Below are 17,612 nucleotides of genomic sequence, written 5' to 3'. Positions count from 1 at the left end.
GAACCACAGAGGATCCACACCGGGGCCTCTCCAGCAGCTCGCAGCCACTGCCACCACCTCGGTGGAGGTGACGGGAGGTGACGGGAGGTGACGGGGACTGCGGGCCCTGCCAGCGGGCGCAGAGCTTCGGGCCAGGTCACCCAGAGATGGAGTCGGCTGCTCCGGTGCCCTGTGGCCCTGGCTGGCATCCCGCAGGCTGTGTGTGTGTGCAGTTAGCCATGGGGTCCCAGCAGCCTGGGTGAGGCCAGCGGGAGGAAACCTGAAGGCAACGGCGCTGGTCTCGTGCCACGAGGAAGGAAAGGAGGCAGCGAGCGCGGTCCCGTGTCTGCCGTCCCTCCCTTTCTTACTGATGGAGGGGAAAGAGCAGGTGAGCAAAGGGCGCTATTGACCCAAACACCCCGAGCAAGGTTTGCTCTCCAGGAGCTCTGTCCCTCCCCCTGCACCCTCCTCGTGAGCCCCGAGCCCGGGCAGCCCCCGAGCTGCGGGGCTGCGGCGCTGCCGTCGCTCGCATCCCTCGAGGAGTCCCTGAGGCTGAAAAAAAAAGGGTTGGGGGCGGCCGGGTGGCCGGGGCTCGGGTGGGAGGCTGTGGGCAGAGAGAGCACCAGGGTGGGGCAGGGTCAGCAGCTGGGGTACAAGAGGCAGCGATAAGCAGGCGCTGAATAATACCCGCTGCTATCAGCAGCTACCGAACGGAAACCCTGCGATGACCTCTGGTGTGGTGCCAGGTGAGCAAATAAAACCCCGGGGAGGCAGCGGGGGAGAGGGCACCCAGCACAGCCTCTGGCAGAGCTGCCCCGGGCTGCAGCAACGGGGCCAAGGATGCTGCGTGCGATGGCCGTGGCTGTGCTGACATTGGGAAGGGCCGGGACCCCCAGGGGTGCCTCCCCGCTCAGCCAAATGGGCCCCGACCCCAAGGATCGCGGCCCCGTGTGTCCCCCCCAGGTGCCCGCATTCCCGCTGCTGCACGGCGGTAAATCCAGGCTGGGTGTGGCTCAGAAATATTCCCGAATAACGGCGATAGCAGGCGGTGGCAAAGAGCAGGGGGGGGTGTGAAAGGGTTCAGCGGTGCTCAGGTGCCCGCCGGGGAACTTTGGAACAAGATAACGGCCGGCTCCGCTCACGCTGGGGGAAGCGGGGCAGTCCACAGGGCACAGCGTGCCCATCCCCAGCAGGTAAAGAGGGGCTGCAGCGAGCACGAAATATTTGGGGTGATGCAGCCAAAGGCACCCCTGTGCCCGGCCACAGCTCCTGCTCCGGGACGTGACGGATCACCCGAGGGAGCTCCGCGGACACGGGAGGGTGACAGCGTCCGAGGAAGCCGGCAATTCCTTGGCAGGGCAGGAGGAGGGCACTGGGGAGGGAGCGGTGTCTCAAAGATCACGGGCAGGTATTAATAGCAGGGAGCAGAGCGTGCGCCCGGCTGGCGGCACCCGACCGGCGTGGGCACAGCAGGTAGGAGGGCTGGGGGCGATGCGGGGAGCGGGGCAGGCACAGCCCCGTGCCCTCCGTGTCCGGTGAGCATCCTTGGGATGGAGGCGCCTCAGCACGAGCCCCGAGCTGTGGGTCTGCACGGGGACACCACTGTCCCGCCGTGCTGATGCCCTCAGCTCACCCCCTGCTCTGCAGCACAGGGGGGCTGGGGCACTGGAGAGCCCGTGAGGCTTGCCAAGGGTTGAAATTCCTGCTCCCCTCATGTGTAAAGGGGCAAAGTCTGCGGACGAGGCTGGGGGGGGGGCTGGCCAGGGCTCTGCTCCGCAGCAGCGCTGCCCCGGCCGTGCCGCAGTACGTACGGGCTCCGGGCTGGATGGAGAAGGAGGGTGGGTGGCACCGGGGGGGCGTGCAGGTGGATGGGGACCCCCCGCTGCACCCCAGGGTGACAGATGGGGTGCCACCACCCCGGTGCCATCCAGCGCCGCCTTCGTGCAGCGGCACCGTCCCCGTTAGCGCCGCTTCCCGCGACCTTGGAGCCCTCCCTGCTCCTTGGCCCCGGCTCCCCAGGCGCGGCTGAGCCCTTTCCTCGTCTGCCTGCAGCGTGGGGGGCCGGGGGCCATGGCGGAGGAGATGGTGCTGAGCCACCGGCCCGGGGTGCCCCGCAACGAGGTGCTGAGCGAGGCCGAGCTGGAGGAGCTGGCGCAGAGGAAACCTCCCAGCAAGACCTCGGTGCGCGGCTATCTCCGGAAGGCGAGGTAGGGCTGGGCTGGATGGAGCTGGATGCTCCCTGGCGGCGCTGGTGCCCCCCACGCTGGTTTCTCAGCTCCTGCTCCTTCCCCCGGCAGATGCTCAGCCTCCACCGCCAAGTCCCTGCTCTTCCGCTTCTTGCCCATCCTGCGCTGGCTGCCCCGGTACCCGGTGAAGGACTGGCTGCTGGGGGACATCGCCTCGGGCTTCAGCGTGGGCATCATGCACCTGCCCCAGGGTGAGCGAGGCGTCCCCGGGCTGTGCCCTTCCCGGGGTTTTCCCCGCAGCCGGGGGTTGGGGCTCACCCATCCGTGACGTTTGTCCCCGCTCTGCTGTGCCCAGGGCTCGCCTACGCGCTGCTGGCCGGGCTGCCACCCGTCACCGGCCTCTATTCCTCCTTCTACCCCGTCTTCCTCTACTTCTTCTTCGGGACGTCCAGGCACAACTCCGTGGGTGAGCCGAGGGGCGGTGTGCTCCCACGGGGATGGAAGGGAGGGAGGATGAGGGGGGGAGAGCCTTCATCTACAGCACGGCATCACCACGCCAATTGGGGGATCCGGGGGGGAGTTCCTTCTGCTTTTACTTTGCCCCATGGGGAAGGCGTTTGGGGGAAGCACCATGGGCACGCTGAGCCCAGCCCAGGCGTTCGGGTGCCCGTGTGCCTCGGGGAGGTGCTGCCTGGGTGCCGGTGCTGACCTCAGGCTCTCTGCCTGCACCCTGCGCGTCCCCAGGCCCCTTTGCTGTCATCTCCGTCATGATCGGCAGCGTGACAGAATCCCTGCTGCCCAGCGAGGACTTCTTGGTGTCTGTCGACGGCAGCAACACCACGATAATCGATGAGAAGGCGCGGGACGCAGCCAGGGTGGATCTGGTGGCCACCATCACCATCCTGTCGGGTATCTTCCAGGTAAGGGGCCGGTGCCAGCCCAGCCTGGCAGGGACCGAGGGGCACTGGTTCCCCGTGGCCGTGCGCCGTGGGTGCTCCTCCTGTCACCTATCCTTCCAGGTGGCCCTGGGACTCCTGCAGTTCGGCTTCGTGGTTACCTACCTCTCGGACCCGCTGGTGCGTGGTTACACCACCGCCGCCTCCGTGCACGTCCTCATCTCCCAGCTCAAGAACGTTTTTGGGGTCTCCGTGGGCGAGTACTCGGGGCCGCTCTCTCTGTTCAAGGTGAGCAAAGGGCTCATTGCCACCCCCAGGACCCTCGTGGTGCTGCTGGGGTGGCGCATGCTCACCTGTGGGACTCATGAAAACCCCCCCAAAAAAAACTACCAGCGAGGAGTCTGCTTTTGTTCCTGAGCCTATTCCCTCCTGCATCTTCCAGACCTTCATTGAGATCTGCAAGAAGCTGCCGCAGACCAACGTGGGCACCCTGGTGACATCCATCATCGCCATGCTGGCCATCTTCATCGTGAAGGAGCTCAACCACAAGTTCTCCTCCAAGCTCCCCATGCCCATCCCCATTGAGCTCATCACGGTACCTAGAGCTGTCCCAGCTCCCCGTGGGGACACAGACATGGCCCGGGGCTGGTGCCATCACCCATGGGTGGCCCTGTCCCCCGCAGGGTTGGCAGGAGTGGGACAGGATGCCCTGGTGGGGTGGGTTCCAGGACATGCATCCCCTCCTTCTCCTGCACCACGGTCCCCGAGCAGGGACACCCTGCCTCACCGCAGCCTCCCCCACAGATCATCATCTCCACTGGCATCTCCTACGGCGTCAACCTGAAATCCAAGTTCGGCATCTCCGTGGTGGGCGACATCCCCAGCGGGTGAGCGGGGGGGCCGGGCAGCGAGGCCGGCCGTGCCGGGGCACCGCGCTGCCCACGGGACCCCCTCCTGAGCTCCATCTCCCTGCCTTGGCCGTAGGTTGAAGCCTCCAACGCTCCCTAGCAGCACATATTTTGGGCAGGTGGTGGGCAACGCCTTCGCCATCGCCATAGTGGGTTACGCCATCTGCATCTCGCTGGGTAAGATTTTTGCCCTGAAGCATGGCTACAAAGTGGACAGCAACCAGGTGATGCTCCGATACGCGCGGATCCTTCCCCGTTGGGGGGGGGGCTGACGGCTTGCAGAGCTTTTCCCCGACCGCCGCTCTGTCCTCGCAGGAGCTGATCGCCCTGGGCCTCTGCAACTTCCTGGGGGGCTTCTTCGAGTGCTTCGCCATCAGCTGCTCCATGTCGCGCAGCCTGGTGCAGGAGGGCACGGGGGGCAACAGCCAGGTGGGTGCGGGTGGCACAGCCTCCCTCTGCTCTCCAAAATCCCTCCCCGCCCTCACCTCCGGCTCTCCCCGCAGGTGGCTGGTGTCATCTCATCCCTGGTCATCCTGGTGACCATCCTGAAGATCGGAGAGCTTTTCCGGGACCTCCCCAAGGTGCGGCCGGTCCCATGGCCTCCGTGCCCCATCCCAGCCCCCTGTCTGCGTCCTGGGTGCCCCTCACAGCTTCAGCCTTCTCTCCTAGGCCATCTTGTCTGCCATCATCATCGTCAACCTCAAGGGCATGTTCAAGCAGTTCTCAGACTTCAGCATGCTCTGGAAGTCCAACCGCGTGGACCTGGTAGGGCACCAACCGGCCCCGGGGCTTTGCTCTTGCTCTTTGCTCTCCTCCACACCGTGGTGCCACGGGGAGACCGTGCCGCGGCTGAAATGTCCCCTTCTCCAGATGATCTGGATCGTGACGTTTGTGGCCACCCTCTTGCTGAACCTGGACATTGGCCTGGCGGCCTCGGTGGCCTTTGCGCTGCTCACCGTCATCTTCCGGACCCAGCTGTGAGTAACCCCGGGGGGACGCGGGGAGGGGAGGCAGTGCTGGGGACCCGGTGCTGCTCCCCGAGGGGAAGCCCGCAGTCATATGGCTTGTTGCTCTGCCCCCGCAGCCCCCATTACTCCCTTCTGGGACGCATTCCCGACACCGAAGTCTACAAGGATGTGGCTGAATATCAGAAGGTAAAAGTGCCGAGGTGCCAGCGTGGTGGGGGGAGAGGCAGGGGTGGTTTGGAGCACTCCCGGGGGCTTTGAGTCGTGATGAAGATCGGGGGACACTTTGAAGGAGGGCGAGAAGGGGCACATCCCCGTCCCCAGGGTAGCACACGCTCCCCCTCCGTCCCCAGGCACTGGAGGTCCCTGGCGTGAAGATCTTCCGCTCCTCCTCCACGCTCTATTTTGCCAACGTGGAGATGTACTCCGAGGCGCTGAAGAAGAAGGTAGGAGAAGCAGCCGGCTCCCTGGGCACAACCCCAGCTTCCCCACAGCCCTGCCAGGGGGATGTAGTCCTCCCCCCAGCAAGATCTGGGGGGAGAAAAGGGCAAAGCCCCCCCCCAGCCCCTCGAGCTCTGCCCCTCATGCCATGGGGCTGTACGGTTTTGTAGAGCGGCATCAACGTGGATCGCCTGATCGAGAAGAAGAAGAAGGCGCTCAAGAAGCTGAAGAAACAGCAGAAGAAAGCGGAGAAGGAGAAGGCGAAGAGGAAAAAGGTGCTTCCTAGGAAAAAGAAAAAAAAAAATAAAGATAAAACGGGGCCTTCCCTGCCTCCCTCAGCACACTCCCACATCACCAGGCTGCCCAGCCCAGCCCCAGCCCTCGTGCTCGTGCTCGGGGCTCCAGGTTCAGTCTGTGGTCACTGAGCAGGGAGAGGCACTGGCACCGATCCGCGCCACCAGGGTCGCTTCCCAGATTGGCAGGGGAGGCGACAGTCATTAATGATTAAGTAGCGGAGCCCAGTGAGTCATTAGCGGTCTGTGGCAAGTTAATCATCAGAATTAAGTGTGAGAGCAAAGGCTGACTTAGGCCAGCAGACTAATGAGGCCAGTTCCAGAAAGAGTTGTTAGGGAGAGACCCTGAGGTGACAGCAGACCCGGAAAGAGCCCAGAAGTGGGGCATAGGTGTGAGCAAGGTGCCCTAATGCAGCCAGAGCCTCCCCAAACCCCCCTGCTCTATAGGACAGGACAAACCTGGGGTCTTGGGGGTGACACCACCCTGCCAGCCCGACCCAGGGGGCAACCAGCACCCACATGGTGAAGCCACGTCTCCCTCCCTCCCTGCAGGACATGGAGGCTGAATGCAACGGGCCTGGTGTTGCGGTGATCGAGCTGAGCGGGGAGGAGAACAGCACGCCCGCCGAGCCCACCCTGCGCTCCCTGGGGCTGCCCCAGCCCGACTTCCATGCTGTCATCCTGGACTTCAGCTCCCTCAATTTCGTGGACACCGTCTCCATCAAGATCGTGAAGAATGTGAGGGGCCAGGGCGTCCCCAGTGCTGGTGCTGGGCGGCTGGATGACAGCTGCCCCGTTCCTTTTCCCTGACGTGTTTTCTGCCACTTGCAGATCTTCAGGGATTTCCATGAGATAGAAGTGGACGTTTTTGTTGCCAGCTGCCCGGGTGAGGAGACACTGCGGAGCTGTCATCCCCTGCTGGGCACAGCCACTCTTTTAGGACACAGCTGCTGGCCACAGGGCTTCTGTCCCCTCGGTGGTGTCCTCATCCCCAGGCTTCCCCCAGGAGCCAGCAACTGCAGAGCCAGAGCACGGGGCACCACTGCCCCTGGCTGCAGGTTGTCCTGAGGGTGCAGCCCGAGCTCTGCAGCCCCCCATGTCCCTCACAGCGCAGGGGGAGGGAGGTGTGTTTGGGTAGGGACTGGAGAGCTCAGCCGGCTGCCATAACTTTGTGTGCTTCTCCCTCTGCACAGCGTCCGTCCTCGCCCAGCTGGAGCGGGGCAACTTCTTCAGCTCGACCATCACCAAGCAATGCTTCTTCCCCTCGGTGCACGACGCCGTGCTCCACATCTCTGGGGAGCAGCACACAGCCCCGGTGAGGACCTGTCCCGGCTGTCCCCACTGCTGCCATGGAGAAGGGCAGCCCAGCCGACCCCTTCCTTCCTCTCAGTCCCCACAGGCGCAGCACAGCACCAAGCTGTAGCCCTGCAAGCGGAGACGTCTCCCGGAGGAGCAGGACCACGCTGCTGGGGAGGCTTCGCCGCTCACCTGCACCGGGGCCTGGAGCCCCCATCCCACTGCCAGCCCCTCCGGGTGCCAGGACCCGGGGGCCATGACAGCGAGGGGACAGCGGCATGGCCTGTCCTGTCTCCGGGGCTGAGCCCGCTGTGGGGGCACCATGCAGCCCCCAGCCAACAGGGGCGGCAGGCTGTCAGCGGGCTGTCAGCGGGCTCACTGCCCCATTTTGGCAAACTTTTGCTCAATAAACGAGTCACAGCCAGCGCTGCCTCATCTCTGCGTGAAGGGCGGGTGGGGACAGGACAGGACAGGACAGGGTCTCCCAGGGCTTCTCTCCCCACCCTGGGGCTCCCCCAGCTGGGCCCCGCCGCCATTTTGTCTCCCCCACCGCCAGGGGGCGCCGCCATTTTGTCTCCCCACCCCCACCACCAGAGGGCGCCGCCATTTTGTCTGCCCCACCACCAGAGGGCGCCGCCATTTTGTCTGCCCCACCACCAGAGGGCGCCGCCATTTTGTCTCTCCACCAGGGGGCGCCGTACACCCCCCCTATGCACATGCGCATAGGGGCCGGCCGGGCCCGCCCAGGCGCAGCGCGCATGCGCACCTCCCCTCCAGCCCGGTCAGCGGCGGCAGGGACAAGATGGCGGCGTCCTCCCTGTGCCGGGCGGCCGGGCGGGCCCTGGTGCGCCGCCCTCACAGTGTGGGTGCCCGAGGCCGCAGGGGGGTTGTGGTGGCCGGGAGCGGGGCTGGGAGGCTCGGCACGGCCCGGCAAGGCCCGGCGGGGCGGTGGGGGCGCGGGGCGCAGCGCGTCTGCAGGCCTGGGAAGGTCACGGGGACGCGGCGGGTGAGGGCTGGGGGTGAGGCGGCAGCGCCCGGTGTGGGACCGGGGCGGCTCCTCGCAGCCGGCTGTGAGCGCTCGTGGGCCGAGGAGAGGGGGCTGGGTGGTTACTGGCATCCAGGAGGGTTGTTTTATGGAGGGCGGTTGGTGTCTGGTAGTGACGGTGCCTTTCCTCCAGGCACCCCTGCTGGGCTTGACGAGGAGCCGAGGCGCCGCCACCTACGCGCAGACACTCCACAATATTCCCGAGACGCAAGTCACCACCCTGGATAACGGCCTCCGTGTGGCTTCCGAGGAGTCCAGCCAGCCAACGTGTACGGTAAGGTTAGGAAAGGGTAAGGCCTTGCTTGAAACAATCCTTACCTAATGTGTGCCTGATTCTCCAGAAGTGACAAGCAAGCATTTGAACTGAGGTGTCTGACAGAGACCATCCCAATTTACTTTGTTAATTGGTCAGAGTAACATAGCAATAGAAAGGCTGGCCTAGCTCTGTGCAAGTCTGTAGCCGAGCTTTCATGCTCTACCAGTTTCCTCAGCTCTACGGTTTTTACATAGGCTCATATGTAAGCAGTAACTAACCAGCAGTAGTTATATCTTTGGCAAACGTTTCAAAAAGCTTTTGTTAAGCTGTTAGGTAAAAAGATAAAATGTATGCTGGAAACAGTTGCTGGTGCTTGTTTCTGCTTTGATGCTACCGGTGGAGTGGACTTACTTTCCCTGATGTCATACTTGTGGCATGAGGCTTGAACGTGTAGTTTGTGTTCTCTTCTAATATGGGTGCTTGATGCCTTTGCTGTTAGGTGGGCGTGTGGATCGGGGCAGGGAGCCGCTATGAAAATGAGAAGAACAATGGGGCCGGTTACTTCGTGGAACATCTGGCATTTAAGGTAAGTTTAAGGCAGTGTGCTAGGTCTGGCGTAGGACTTCATGGAGACAGTGTTCTGGATGTTTGCTGGCATGTGAAGCTCTAGCTTTAGAGGCTCTAGGTGATAAAGGAGACTGTACATCTGTTCACTGAATCTCAGAGGCTTTGCACATGGTATAAAAATAACCTTAAAAGGACTTCTAGTATGGTGCTCTTTGTTTGAATATGGGGCAACTTCTAAACGCACATGAGTTAAAGCAGCTCTTACTTACCAGCTGGTATTTCCCATCATAAAGGAAAAAACTTCTGAGCAACAAGTCAGACTGAATCTCTGATGCTGTGGTTCCTGACTATCCCAGCTGCTACCTGGCACGCTCATAAGACTCTTACAAAGCACATTTCTTCAGGATAGCAGATGTGAAAGCAGCACATCATTATAGCCATTTATTTGTCTTTGGCTTTGGTAGTGGATCAGCAGAGGTTGGAGACTACACCTCTTTATTAGCAAAGTGTCTGCTGGACAGGCCTGGGACAAAAGGCATCTGAACCTGGGTCTTGCTGACCCAAACCCAGTCCATGCCATCGCAGGCAACTGCAGCATCTGGCTTGCTCCTTAAGGGATGAGCTAGATTGTGGAAGTCAATTTTCTGCTCCTGTTCTGGCTTTCTCAGAATATTTCTATTTGGATAACTAGAAACACACTTCTTATTTCAGTGTTGGCTTGTTCTTGGTTTGCTTGCACTGATGTGATCTTCAGCTGCTGTTATACCTTGGCATACGTCTTCTCCTTCCCTGTTGGGTTTCAGCTGGTGTTTCAGAATATATTTCAGTCTACCTTTAGCTAGAGTAAACAAACCAAGTTCTAAATCTCTTGCTTTCTCTGCTTGCTCTTGGTTTTATGAATCAAATGACAGCTTTTATTGTTTTAGGTCTTTATTGTTCTTTTTTTACTGGTTTAGTTCTGCCCCTGGGGAAACCTGTTCATTTTGTAACCGTGTATTCCTGCTTTCTTTTAGGGCACAAAGAAGCGTTCTTGCGCTGCCTTTGAGAAGGAAGTGGAGAGCATGGGTGCTCACCTGAACGGGTACACCTCGCGTGAGCAGACTGCCTATTACATAAAAGCCTTGTCCAAGGACATGCCCAAAGGTAGGCTGGCAGAGTTACGGAGGTTAAGGATAAAGCCTTGTTTCTCCCCCACCAGCAGACTTCCTACCAATTGTCCAGGGAATGAGTTTGTGGCTGAGCAGTAAATTGGAGGTTCTAGATGGCAGTTGAAGAGAACACTGCCAAGAAATGGTGCCTCAAGGCTGCAAGCTCACTTGTTCCTAAAATCAGCTTTGCAAAGCTCTCGTGTCAGTCTGTGCTGTATGCCAGAAGGGGGAAGGCGAGGAATGGGGGTTCAGCAGTGTGTGGATTTATGGAGCTGACAAAATAAGCTCTGCAGCGACCACTGTGTTGGGAGTGCCCAGTGCAGCTTTTGCAGCACAGGCTGACCTGGAGATGTTTGCGTGCTAAAACAGTGATGGTTTTCCTTCTCTGGTGTGGGAACAGGTAGCGCTCCTGACTGTTAGCCAGGCAGCAGGGTTGCTAATGCAGTAAACGTCTTGCAGTGGTGGAGCTTCTGGCTGACATCGTGCAGAACTGTGCGCTGGAGGAGTCTCAGATTGAGAAGGAGCGTGGCGTCATCCTGCAGGAGATGAAGGAAACCGACAGCAACCTGGCCAATGTCACCTTTGATTACCTCCACGCCACTGCTTACCAGGGCACGCCGCTGGCCCGCACTGTCGAGGGGACCACGGAGAACGTCAAGTGAGCAGCAGGCTGGGTGCACTGCGCAGCTCGTGGTAGTAGCTTCATCAGGAGGAATTCGTCTTCAGGCAAGATCTGATGCTGCTAGGGCCTGGGCAAACCTTTCCCCGTGCTTTAGACTAAGAGCTAGGGGTGCTCAGGAAAGCCTTGAGCACACACACCTGTTTGGGTGTCAGTAGCCCAGTGGCCAGGGGTTGATACTCTCTAGTCTGCATTTGAACTCTCCGTAACTTTTCTTTTGACCGCCTGTTTCATTCTCTGTGCTCTGGAATTAGAGTACAGGGAAACCAGGCAGTGTAACTGAAACCAGGCAGTGTAATTACGCTTCTAAAAGGCACTGTTACCCCATAACAAGAAGAATCAACACCATCACTGCTGTCTCTGCGCTGTGAACTAAGCCTCTTGTCCCTCCAGCTATGAGAAGCTGATGTTTTACCTCTCTGTGTGTTCTCTAGGCATCTGACTCGGGCGGATCTAGCTTCGTATGTTGAAACTCACTTCAAGGCACCTCGTATGGTCCTGGCAGCTGCTGGAGGTAAGACCCAGATCCTTGTACTGCTGGGAAGCCTGTTTTTTTTTTCGTTTTTTTTTGTAATGGAGCTGTTTAAAACTACACTTCTCTCGTTGTTGTTGCCAGGTATTTCCCACAAAGAGCTGGTGGATGCAGCTAGGCAGCACTTCAGTGGGGTGCCCTTTGCGTACAAGGAGGATGCTGTGCCTGTTCTGCCGCGCTGTCGTTTCACAGGGAGCGAGGTAAAGTTGTTTGGGTCCCTAACAAAAACAAGACAGTGGTGCCAAACTGCTGAATGAATGTGAAACCAGCTGTAGGTGCCTCCCAGGAGAAAAATCTGTGTATCTCAGAAGCTGATGATGCTGTACCTCGGTACTGCCCTCGTGTTCTGTTCTTTAGGCTTGTTGCCACAACGCGTTGGGTTTTAGAAACCAAATCCACTAAGAATGTGAAGCTATTGCTTACATCATCTCTTTGTAAAGCCCGTATTGGAGCAACTGGCTCCAAAAACAGATGATTTTCACTGGGATAATATCAAGCCCTCCGATTTCTCAGCCTGGCCCTGCAGCAGACAAATGCACAGTGCTCACTCAGTTCTCCCCTGCTGCTTGGTGACGTTGCAGATCCGTGCCAGAGACGATGGTCTGCCCGTTGCCCACGTTGCTCTCGCTGTGGAGGGGCCCGGATGGGCCGATCCGGACAACGTCGTCCTCCACGTGGCCAATGCCATCATCGGATGCTACGACCGCACCTTCGGAGGTGGCAAGGTGAGAGACCTGGGGGTGTGCCAGGGAGAGCCCGGAGCCTTGCACTGGGAAATACTCCGGAGGCCCTGGGGAAGGTGCTTTGTGGGAGGCTGCTGTGGTTCCCAACCGGGAAGCGATAGGAACCTGGAAAATAGGACAGAAGGCTGGGCCAAGGCACTTTTGGAGATGTGGTGCTGGGAGATGAGGTGAGCCTTCTCTGCTAATTCAGAAGAAATTCAGGTGATGAATTCTCAGCAGCTTTTCCTACCTGCGTGAGCTGAGCAGTCAGCGGGGATGGGGATGGAAGCAGGGCAGAGATGCTGTCTTCTCACGGTGCGAGCGTGCCTTGCAACTATAAAGCAGTTGGAACTTGTTTAAAACCCACTGTTACATCTGTTCTTGTCTATAACTTGTTTTGTCTGCATAACTGTGCTAACCCCTGCTGAGAGGCCTTGTACTTGCCATGTTCTCCCACTCCTACGCTGCTGCGTATACCAGCTCCTCATCTGCTGCTGGGAAGGGAAGGGATTTTGCTGTATGGACTCTTAGGCCATTGTGTGTGACTTTTCCAACTGTTACCCTCATCTGTTGACCACCTGAGGGGCCTAAATTAAGCTCTCCTTTGAAAAGCGTTACGCTCAGTCATGTCTGCGGTCGCTGTGCGAGCAGCTCAGCTGGAAAGAATTTGAGCTCTGAGGAAGCTGTCAGATTGAAGGGCTGATGCTATCTCCTTATTTACAGAATCTGTCCAGCAGGCTAGGGGCGCTTGCAGTGGAGCATAAACTCTGCCACAGTTTCCAGACGTTCAACACCTCCTACTCTGATACCGGCCTCTTCGGTTTCCATTTTGTTTCTGATCCTCTGTGCGTAGATGATATGATGTTTTGCGCTCAGGGCGAGTGGTAAGTACAAGTTTGGCAAACATTTTTGTTTAAGATCTGGTTTTCTTGTAGGTGATGGAGCTGGTGGAGGTCGTGTTAGGTCCGCAGAGCGCTGTGTCTGCATGAATGTCTGGGTAACTCGCCTTCTGGTTGAGTGATCCTGTCGGTGCTTTCTGCAACTGTCAGGATGTGACTTGGGAGGAGCTGGTTTGGTCCCTTGAGGTTCTTCAGGTCTTTGGCTCATGGCTTGAAAATTAACTCTGACCTAACTGAAACCAGGACACACACATTAACACCGAGGCTTTGGCTCTTTATATCCGAGTGAGACCATTCCTTAGAGCCGAGGCTCCCCTGCGTGCCTGACAGATGCAGCTCCGTTGTCCCGTTAAGTCTGAGCAAAGCCAGCAGAGCTCCTGCCTTCCAAAGGCTGTGCTGTGACTGATGTGTGCCCTGCTGCTGGAGCCATGCCAGCACTCAGGGGCCTTCTGCTGGTCCGGCTTTATGCTCACACATCCCAGCGGTGGTTCAGGGCTACGTCTGAGGTTCAGAGCCGAGCCGCACTGTGCGTGGAGCAGATGGAGCTAGCCCTTGCCCTAGAGACATTGCAGTTGGCAGGGGAGAAAGGGATTTAGCAGCTGGAGTCCAAACAGGCTCTTTAGAACTGCCTCGTTCTTTCAGCGTCAGTTTCCATAGCAGCTTGCTGTGTTTGGGAATAGCTGACACGCCTTTCTTCTCCTGAGCTCGCTTGCTGCTGTGCCTGGTGGGCGATCCGCAGTCAGCACAGAGCTGTTCAGGTCTCTGTGAGCGTAACTCAGCACGTGACTGCTGGCTGACGCTCCCTACCTGTGATTTTGAGCTTTTTCCTCTCGCCTCCTGCTGTTCGTTGCTTCCCCAGTTCTTAGCTGCTCTGCAGCGGCCAGGAATGAATCTCAGGCCTGCAGCACGAGGGCTGTTAACAGCTTATTTCTGCAGAGCCTTGGGAAAGGGAGAAATGCTCCCTGTCAGTACAGACATCTTTAACAGCTTTGATGGTCATCCCGTCTCTTCTGCAGGATGCGTCTGTGCACCAGCACCACGGAGTCAGAGGTGAAGAGAGCCAAGAACTATCTCCGAAACGCCATGGTAGCTCAGCTGGATGGTACGTCCTGCTTTATGGATGCAGCTTTCAGAGGGTTAACCACTGATGTCTCCAGTGGGAAGAAGGAGCTCTGCTAGATGTTACGGTCCTACTAGTAGATGCTGTGCAAAATTCCCTTTCCCCTGCTCTTTTTTCTTCTTCCCGTGTTGTCAAAGTAGCTGATCACAGCCTGTTGTGCTCTAGACTAGCTCTGACTGTACACCTCTGGTCATTTTCTTGTTTCCAGTGTATAATCATTTGCATGCTGCTTGCTAAACTTAGAATTTGAGATCTGCCAGCTGGTCCGCTTTGGCAGTAACACTTCATAGAATCATAGAATCATAGAATATCCTGAGTTGGAAGGGACCCTTAAGGATCATCAAGTCCAACTCTTGACACCGCACAGGTCTACCCAAGTTCAGACCATGTGACTAAGTGCACAGTCCAATCTCTTCTTAAATTCAGTCAGGCTCGGTGCAGTGACCACTTCCCTGGGGAGCCTGTTCCAGTGTGCAACCACTCTCTCTGTGAAGAACCCCTTCCTGATGTCCAGCCTAAACTTCCCCTGCCTCAGCTTAACTCCATTCCCGCGGGTCCTGTCGCTGGTGTTAATGGAAAAAAGGTCTCCTGCCTCTCGACACCCCCTTACGAGGAAGTTGTAGACTGAAGACCAGGGAGAATGTCCGTATTGCTTGCTTTCTGCTGGAGCTGCTTGGTGTAGTAACGATGCCCGAGACTTCATTAGAACCTGGTTAATGGCTAGAGTTGCTTCTGTCTGCTTTGGCTCACGATCAGTCTGTGAAATTTGAGAAGCGTTTCTACTTTGCTGACAGCGTGATATCTTCAACACCTAGGTACCACTCCGGTGTGCGAAACGATTGGAAGCCACCTCTTAAACTATGGGCGCCGCATCCCTCTGGAGGAGTGGGATGCCAGGATTTCGGTAGGTATCCCTTTGTTTTGCGTGGGTGCCCTGAGCACACTGCCACATCTCCTGTACCCCCAGAGGGCACAGCTGTGCAGAACACGAGCCTTCCTTGCAGACAAGGGCTAGACTGTTGGTAGACACCTCCCAAGCGTCTGCCAGCATGTTTTTAATCATCCTGATATGTCATGGCAATAGTAACTTCCAGCTTTGAGAAACCTAAGTCATTAATTGCTTGTTTGTTACTCATTAGGCTGTTGATGCAAGAATGGTGCGGGAGGTCTGCAGCAAATACATCTATGACAAATGCCCGGCGCTTGCAGCGGTTGGTAAGTGACCAGGCAATTAGTAGACGATAGCTCAGAAAACAAGAGGGGGTCAAGAGCTGAGCGGAAGCGAGGTACGGGCACTTCTTACATGTCTGTTCTGGCCTCGTAACCGCTCTGGTTCTTTGCTCTTACCTTCCTACCTCCGAACATGAGCTGTGCCAGAGCACGTCTGCCAGGAGATCAAAGGTGCAGGTGATGGAGGCGCGGTGGCAGCGAGCTGCTGGCTGTCCTCCCACCCCTGCCTGCTGTGGAGCTGTGACTAAGGCTGGGAGTCCCGCAGTGGGGCGTGGGCCCCGTGGGATCTGCCAGGTGTCCTTACCCTGGGGTCATGGTGGTTTATGTAAGGGAAGTGAAGGGGCCCGATTCTCTTGCGCTGCTCTGGCATGTCTGTCTGGCCAAGGACAAATTCCTCTCGGGAAGCCTGCCTGAGCAGCTCAGCTCAGCTCCGCTGCCTTCTCCTTCCTGCGTGTTGTGGATTCCCCTCCTCCACGCAGCTGTTTCCTCTGCTCTGCCTTCAAAGCGGAGCAGTGGGGTTTTTGAAAAGGGAGATGGAACAAATTAGTCAAAATCTCTGTAACTTGGCGGCTCCCTGAATGTGAACCAACTCGGAGGAAACCAGTAGGGATTTTTATGTCAGGAGATGGCATCTGCCAATTCTCCTGATTTAGGTTTGAGCTGAAGTTGCCTGGTTTTGTGTGTAGCTGCTCTGGATTGTGAGCGCAGTCTGCTCTGCCACCGTCTCCTTTACAGTCATGCAAAATCACACAGTGCTTTTAACAACAACCCCAGTGATTCTCTTCTTCTGCTCACTCAGGTCCCATTGAACAGCTCTTGGATTACAACCGTATCCGCAGTGGCATGTACTGGGTCCGTTTCTAGGACGGGTACCTGCTGGATGGACGTAACGAGGCTCTGGACCATGGAAGGGCTCCCGGCGTTGTCTGACTCTGAATGTCTTGTGTCCCGGGGTGAGGAGGAGTCCCATCAAATGGCTGTCTTCTCGGTATTAAGTGTATAATAAAAAAATAAATAAACATATCCTACGTGGAGTTGGCTCTGCTGGGTGTAGTCCTTGTCTTGCTGGGCCGTGTGTGTAGGCATTGTTAATCTTGTCAGACTGGTGAGGTAATGGACCAGGAAGTCGTGGTTTGTCAGGGCTCGTGCTAGAAACCTGCCCGTCTGTCTGCACCCTTCCTGAGTGGGCTCTGTCCTGCCAGGCATTGCTTTAGGCTGGTTAAAGGAACTTTTCCTTGGTACAAGGCTGCTGAGGTAGCTCTGGCCATTTCCTCCGTGCCCTTCTGTGGAGTGGCAGCATGGTCAGGCTGGGGTTGCAGCATTCCTGTTTGTGCAGACCTGAGAATTAAGGGTCTTTAGAAAACTTCTGTGCTCTCCTTCCTGCCTGTCAAGGAGATCAGGCTGTATCTACAGAAAGGTTGCCACCTTCCTGTTCTCTGGGGTGTGCTGGTAAACTCCCAGGACAGTCTGTGTAATGTCACCTTGATCACCTTCAGGCCAAACTGGCCAGCTGGGCTCCCGTCAGCTGTTTAAATCGACGGTGATCCGGTGATCCCGGAGCCTGTAGTGGGACACGGTACCTCTCATCTGGAGTTTCTTGGTTTCTTAGTTCTTCAGTGACAAGCAGGGACTGCTGAGGAGCTGGCTGGTGTCTGTCTGAAGATGATCTGAAAGAGCTCTGCAACCCCTTCTGCTTCGGTGGTGTTCAGTGGGTGTTCCCATGTCCTGCCTCTGGGGAACGATTGTGGAGCTGAGAGCAGACGGGATGAAACAGCGAGGATTTGGGGGAAAAGCTTCCCACCAGGTGGCACCAGTCCCACAGCTACACCGGGAAGCTGCGAGGTGCTCCTTGATTCTCGCCTTTGGAACAAATCTCGCAGGGATTCTCGTTTAATTTCCAGGTGCTGTCCTGACAAGTGGGATTTAAAAATAGTGTAAAAGTTTCTAAGAGTTAGTCATTGCACTTGAGACTAATCCAGTGTACTAAATCATTTGTGCTGAATCTGGATTCTTGATGAGAGAGTCAGTGTGTCTGAACTCATTGCGTACACTAGGCAAGTTTGAAACTGTTAAATGTTCTTGATGCAATTTGGATTTAACTATCGTCGCAAGCTCTGGCTCGTTATACGTGCACTGAGGGCTGAACAAACTAAACAAGCTCGCTTACGCCTCAAGCCTCGTGGAACCAGTAAATGGTTCTGCCTTGGTTTTGTGATGGCAATTAGGCTGTAATCCTGCTTTCCATTGCTAGATAGACTTCTGCTCCTCGGTGAGCTTCCAGGGTGCGTTACAGTTGGTGGGAAGCACAAGGAAGGGAAGGCGTGCATCCTTGCCTCAGCATTTCCTACATGTTTTCTCTGCAGGTATCTTCTCGGTCATTCTTGTATAATTTCCCAGCCCCTCCTGAACCACTTTGTACCGAGGAAGAGATTCAGCCCCCTCTGCAGCTG

The 17,612-nt window shown here is 57.3% G+C and overlaps 2 protein-coding genes across 7 annotated transcripts; both read left to right on the top strand.

Moving 5' to 3' along the window:
* The first annotated feature begins 1,046 nt into the window (after positions 1–1,046).
* Positions 1,047–7,388, top strand: SLC26A6 (solute carrier family 26 member 6). Of its 6 annotated transcripts, none has more exons than XM_068694137.1 (20): positions 1,047–1,172; positions 2,032–2,186; positions 2,277–2,416; positions 2,521–2,631; positions 2,910–3,085; positions 3,185–3,349; positions 3,504–3,656; positions 3,866–3,948; positions 4,046–4,193; positions 4,285–4,398; positions 4,473–4,550; positions 4,639–4,734; positions 4,840–4,946; positions 5,054–5,123; positions 5,288–5,380; positions 5,546–5,650; positions 6,221–6,406; positions 6,500–6,554; positions 6,862–6,983; positions 7,059–7,388. In XM_068694137.1, exons 2-20 carry the CDS (start codon positions 2,050–2,052, stop codon positions 7,089–7,091), a joined length of 2,172 nt encoding a protein of 723 aa, XP_068550238.1. In that variant the 5' UTR covers positions 1,047–1,172; positions 2,032–2,049; the 3' UTR covers positions 7,092–7,388. The 6 variants fall into 6 exon arrangements, with proteins under 6 accessions (XP_068550238.1, XP_068550235.1, XP_068550237.1 ...); XM_068694134.1 differs by lacking the exon at positions 1,047–1,172 and adding an exon at positions 1,294–1,452; XM_068694136.1 differs by lacking the exon at positions 1,047–1,172 and adding an exon at positions 1,393–1,514.
* A 282-nt stretch (positions 7,389–7,670) lies between these two features.
* UQCRC1 (ubiquinol-cytochrome c reductase core protein 1) lies at positions 7,671–16,196 on the top strand. The gene is made up of 13 exons (XM_068694382.1): positions 7,671–7,826; positions 8,143–8,283; positions 8,765–8,851; positions 9,846–9,975; positions 10,440–10,638; positions 11,094–11,173; positions 11,276–11,391; positions 11,773–11,916; positions 12,637–12,797; positions 13,829–13,914; positions 14,748–14,836; positions 15,072–15,147; positions 15,962–16,196. The coding sequence occupies exons 1-13, from the start codon at positions 7,767–7,769 to the stop codon at positions 16,024–16,026; spliced, it is 1,434 nt and encodes a 477-aa protein (XP_068550483.1). The 5' UTR covers positions 7,671–7,766; the 3' UTR covers positions 16,027–16,196.
* Positions 16,197–17,612: the final 1,416 nt, after the last annotated feature.

Source organism: Anas acuta, chromosome 11 (genome assembly GCF_963932015.1).
Source record: "Anas acuta chromosome 11, bAnaAcu1.1, whole genome shotgun sequence".
NCBI classification, from domain to species: Eukaryota; Metazoa; Chordata; class Aves; order Anseriformes; family Anatidae; genus Anas; species Anas acuta.
This window is presented reverse-complemented; position numbering and strand designations above follow the sequence as displayed.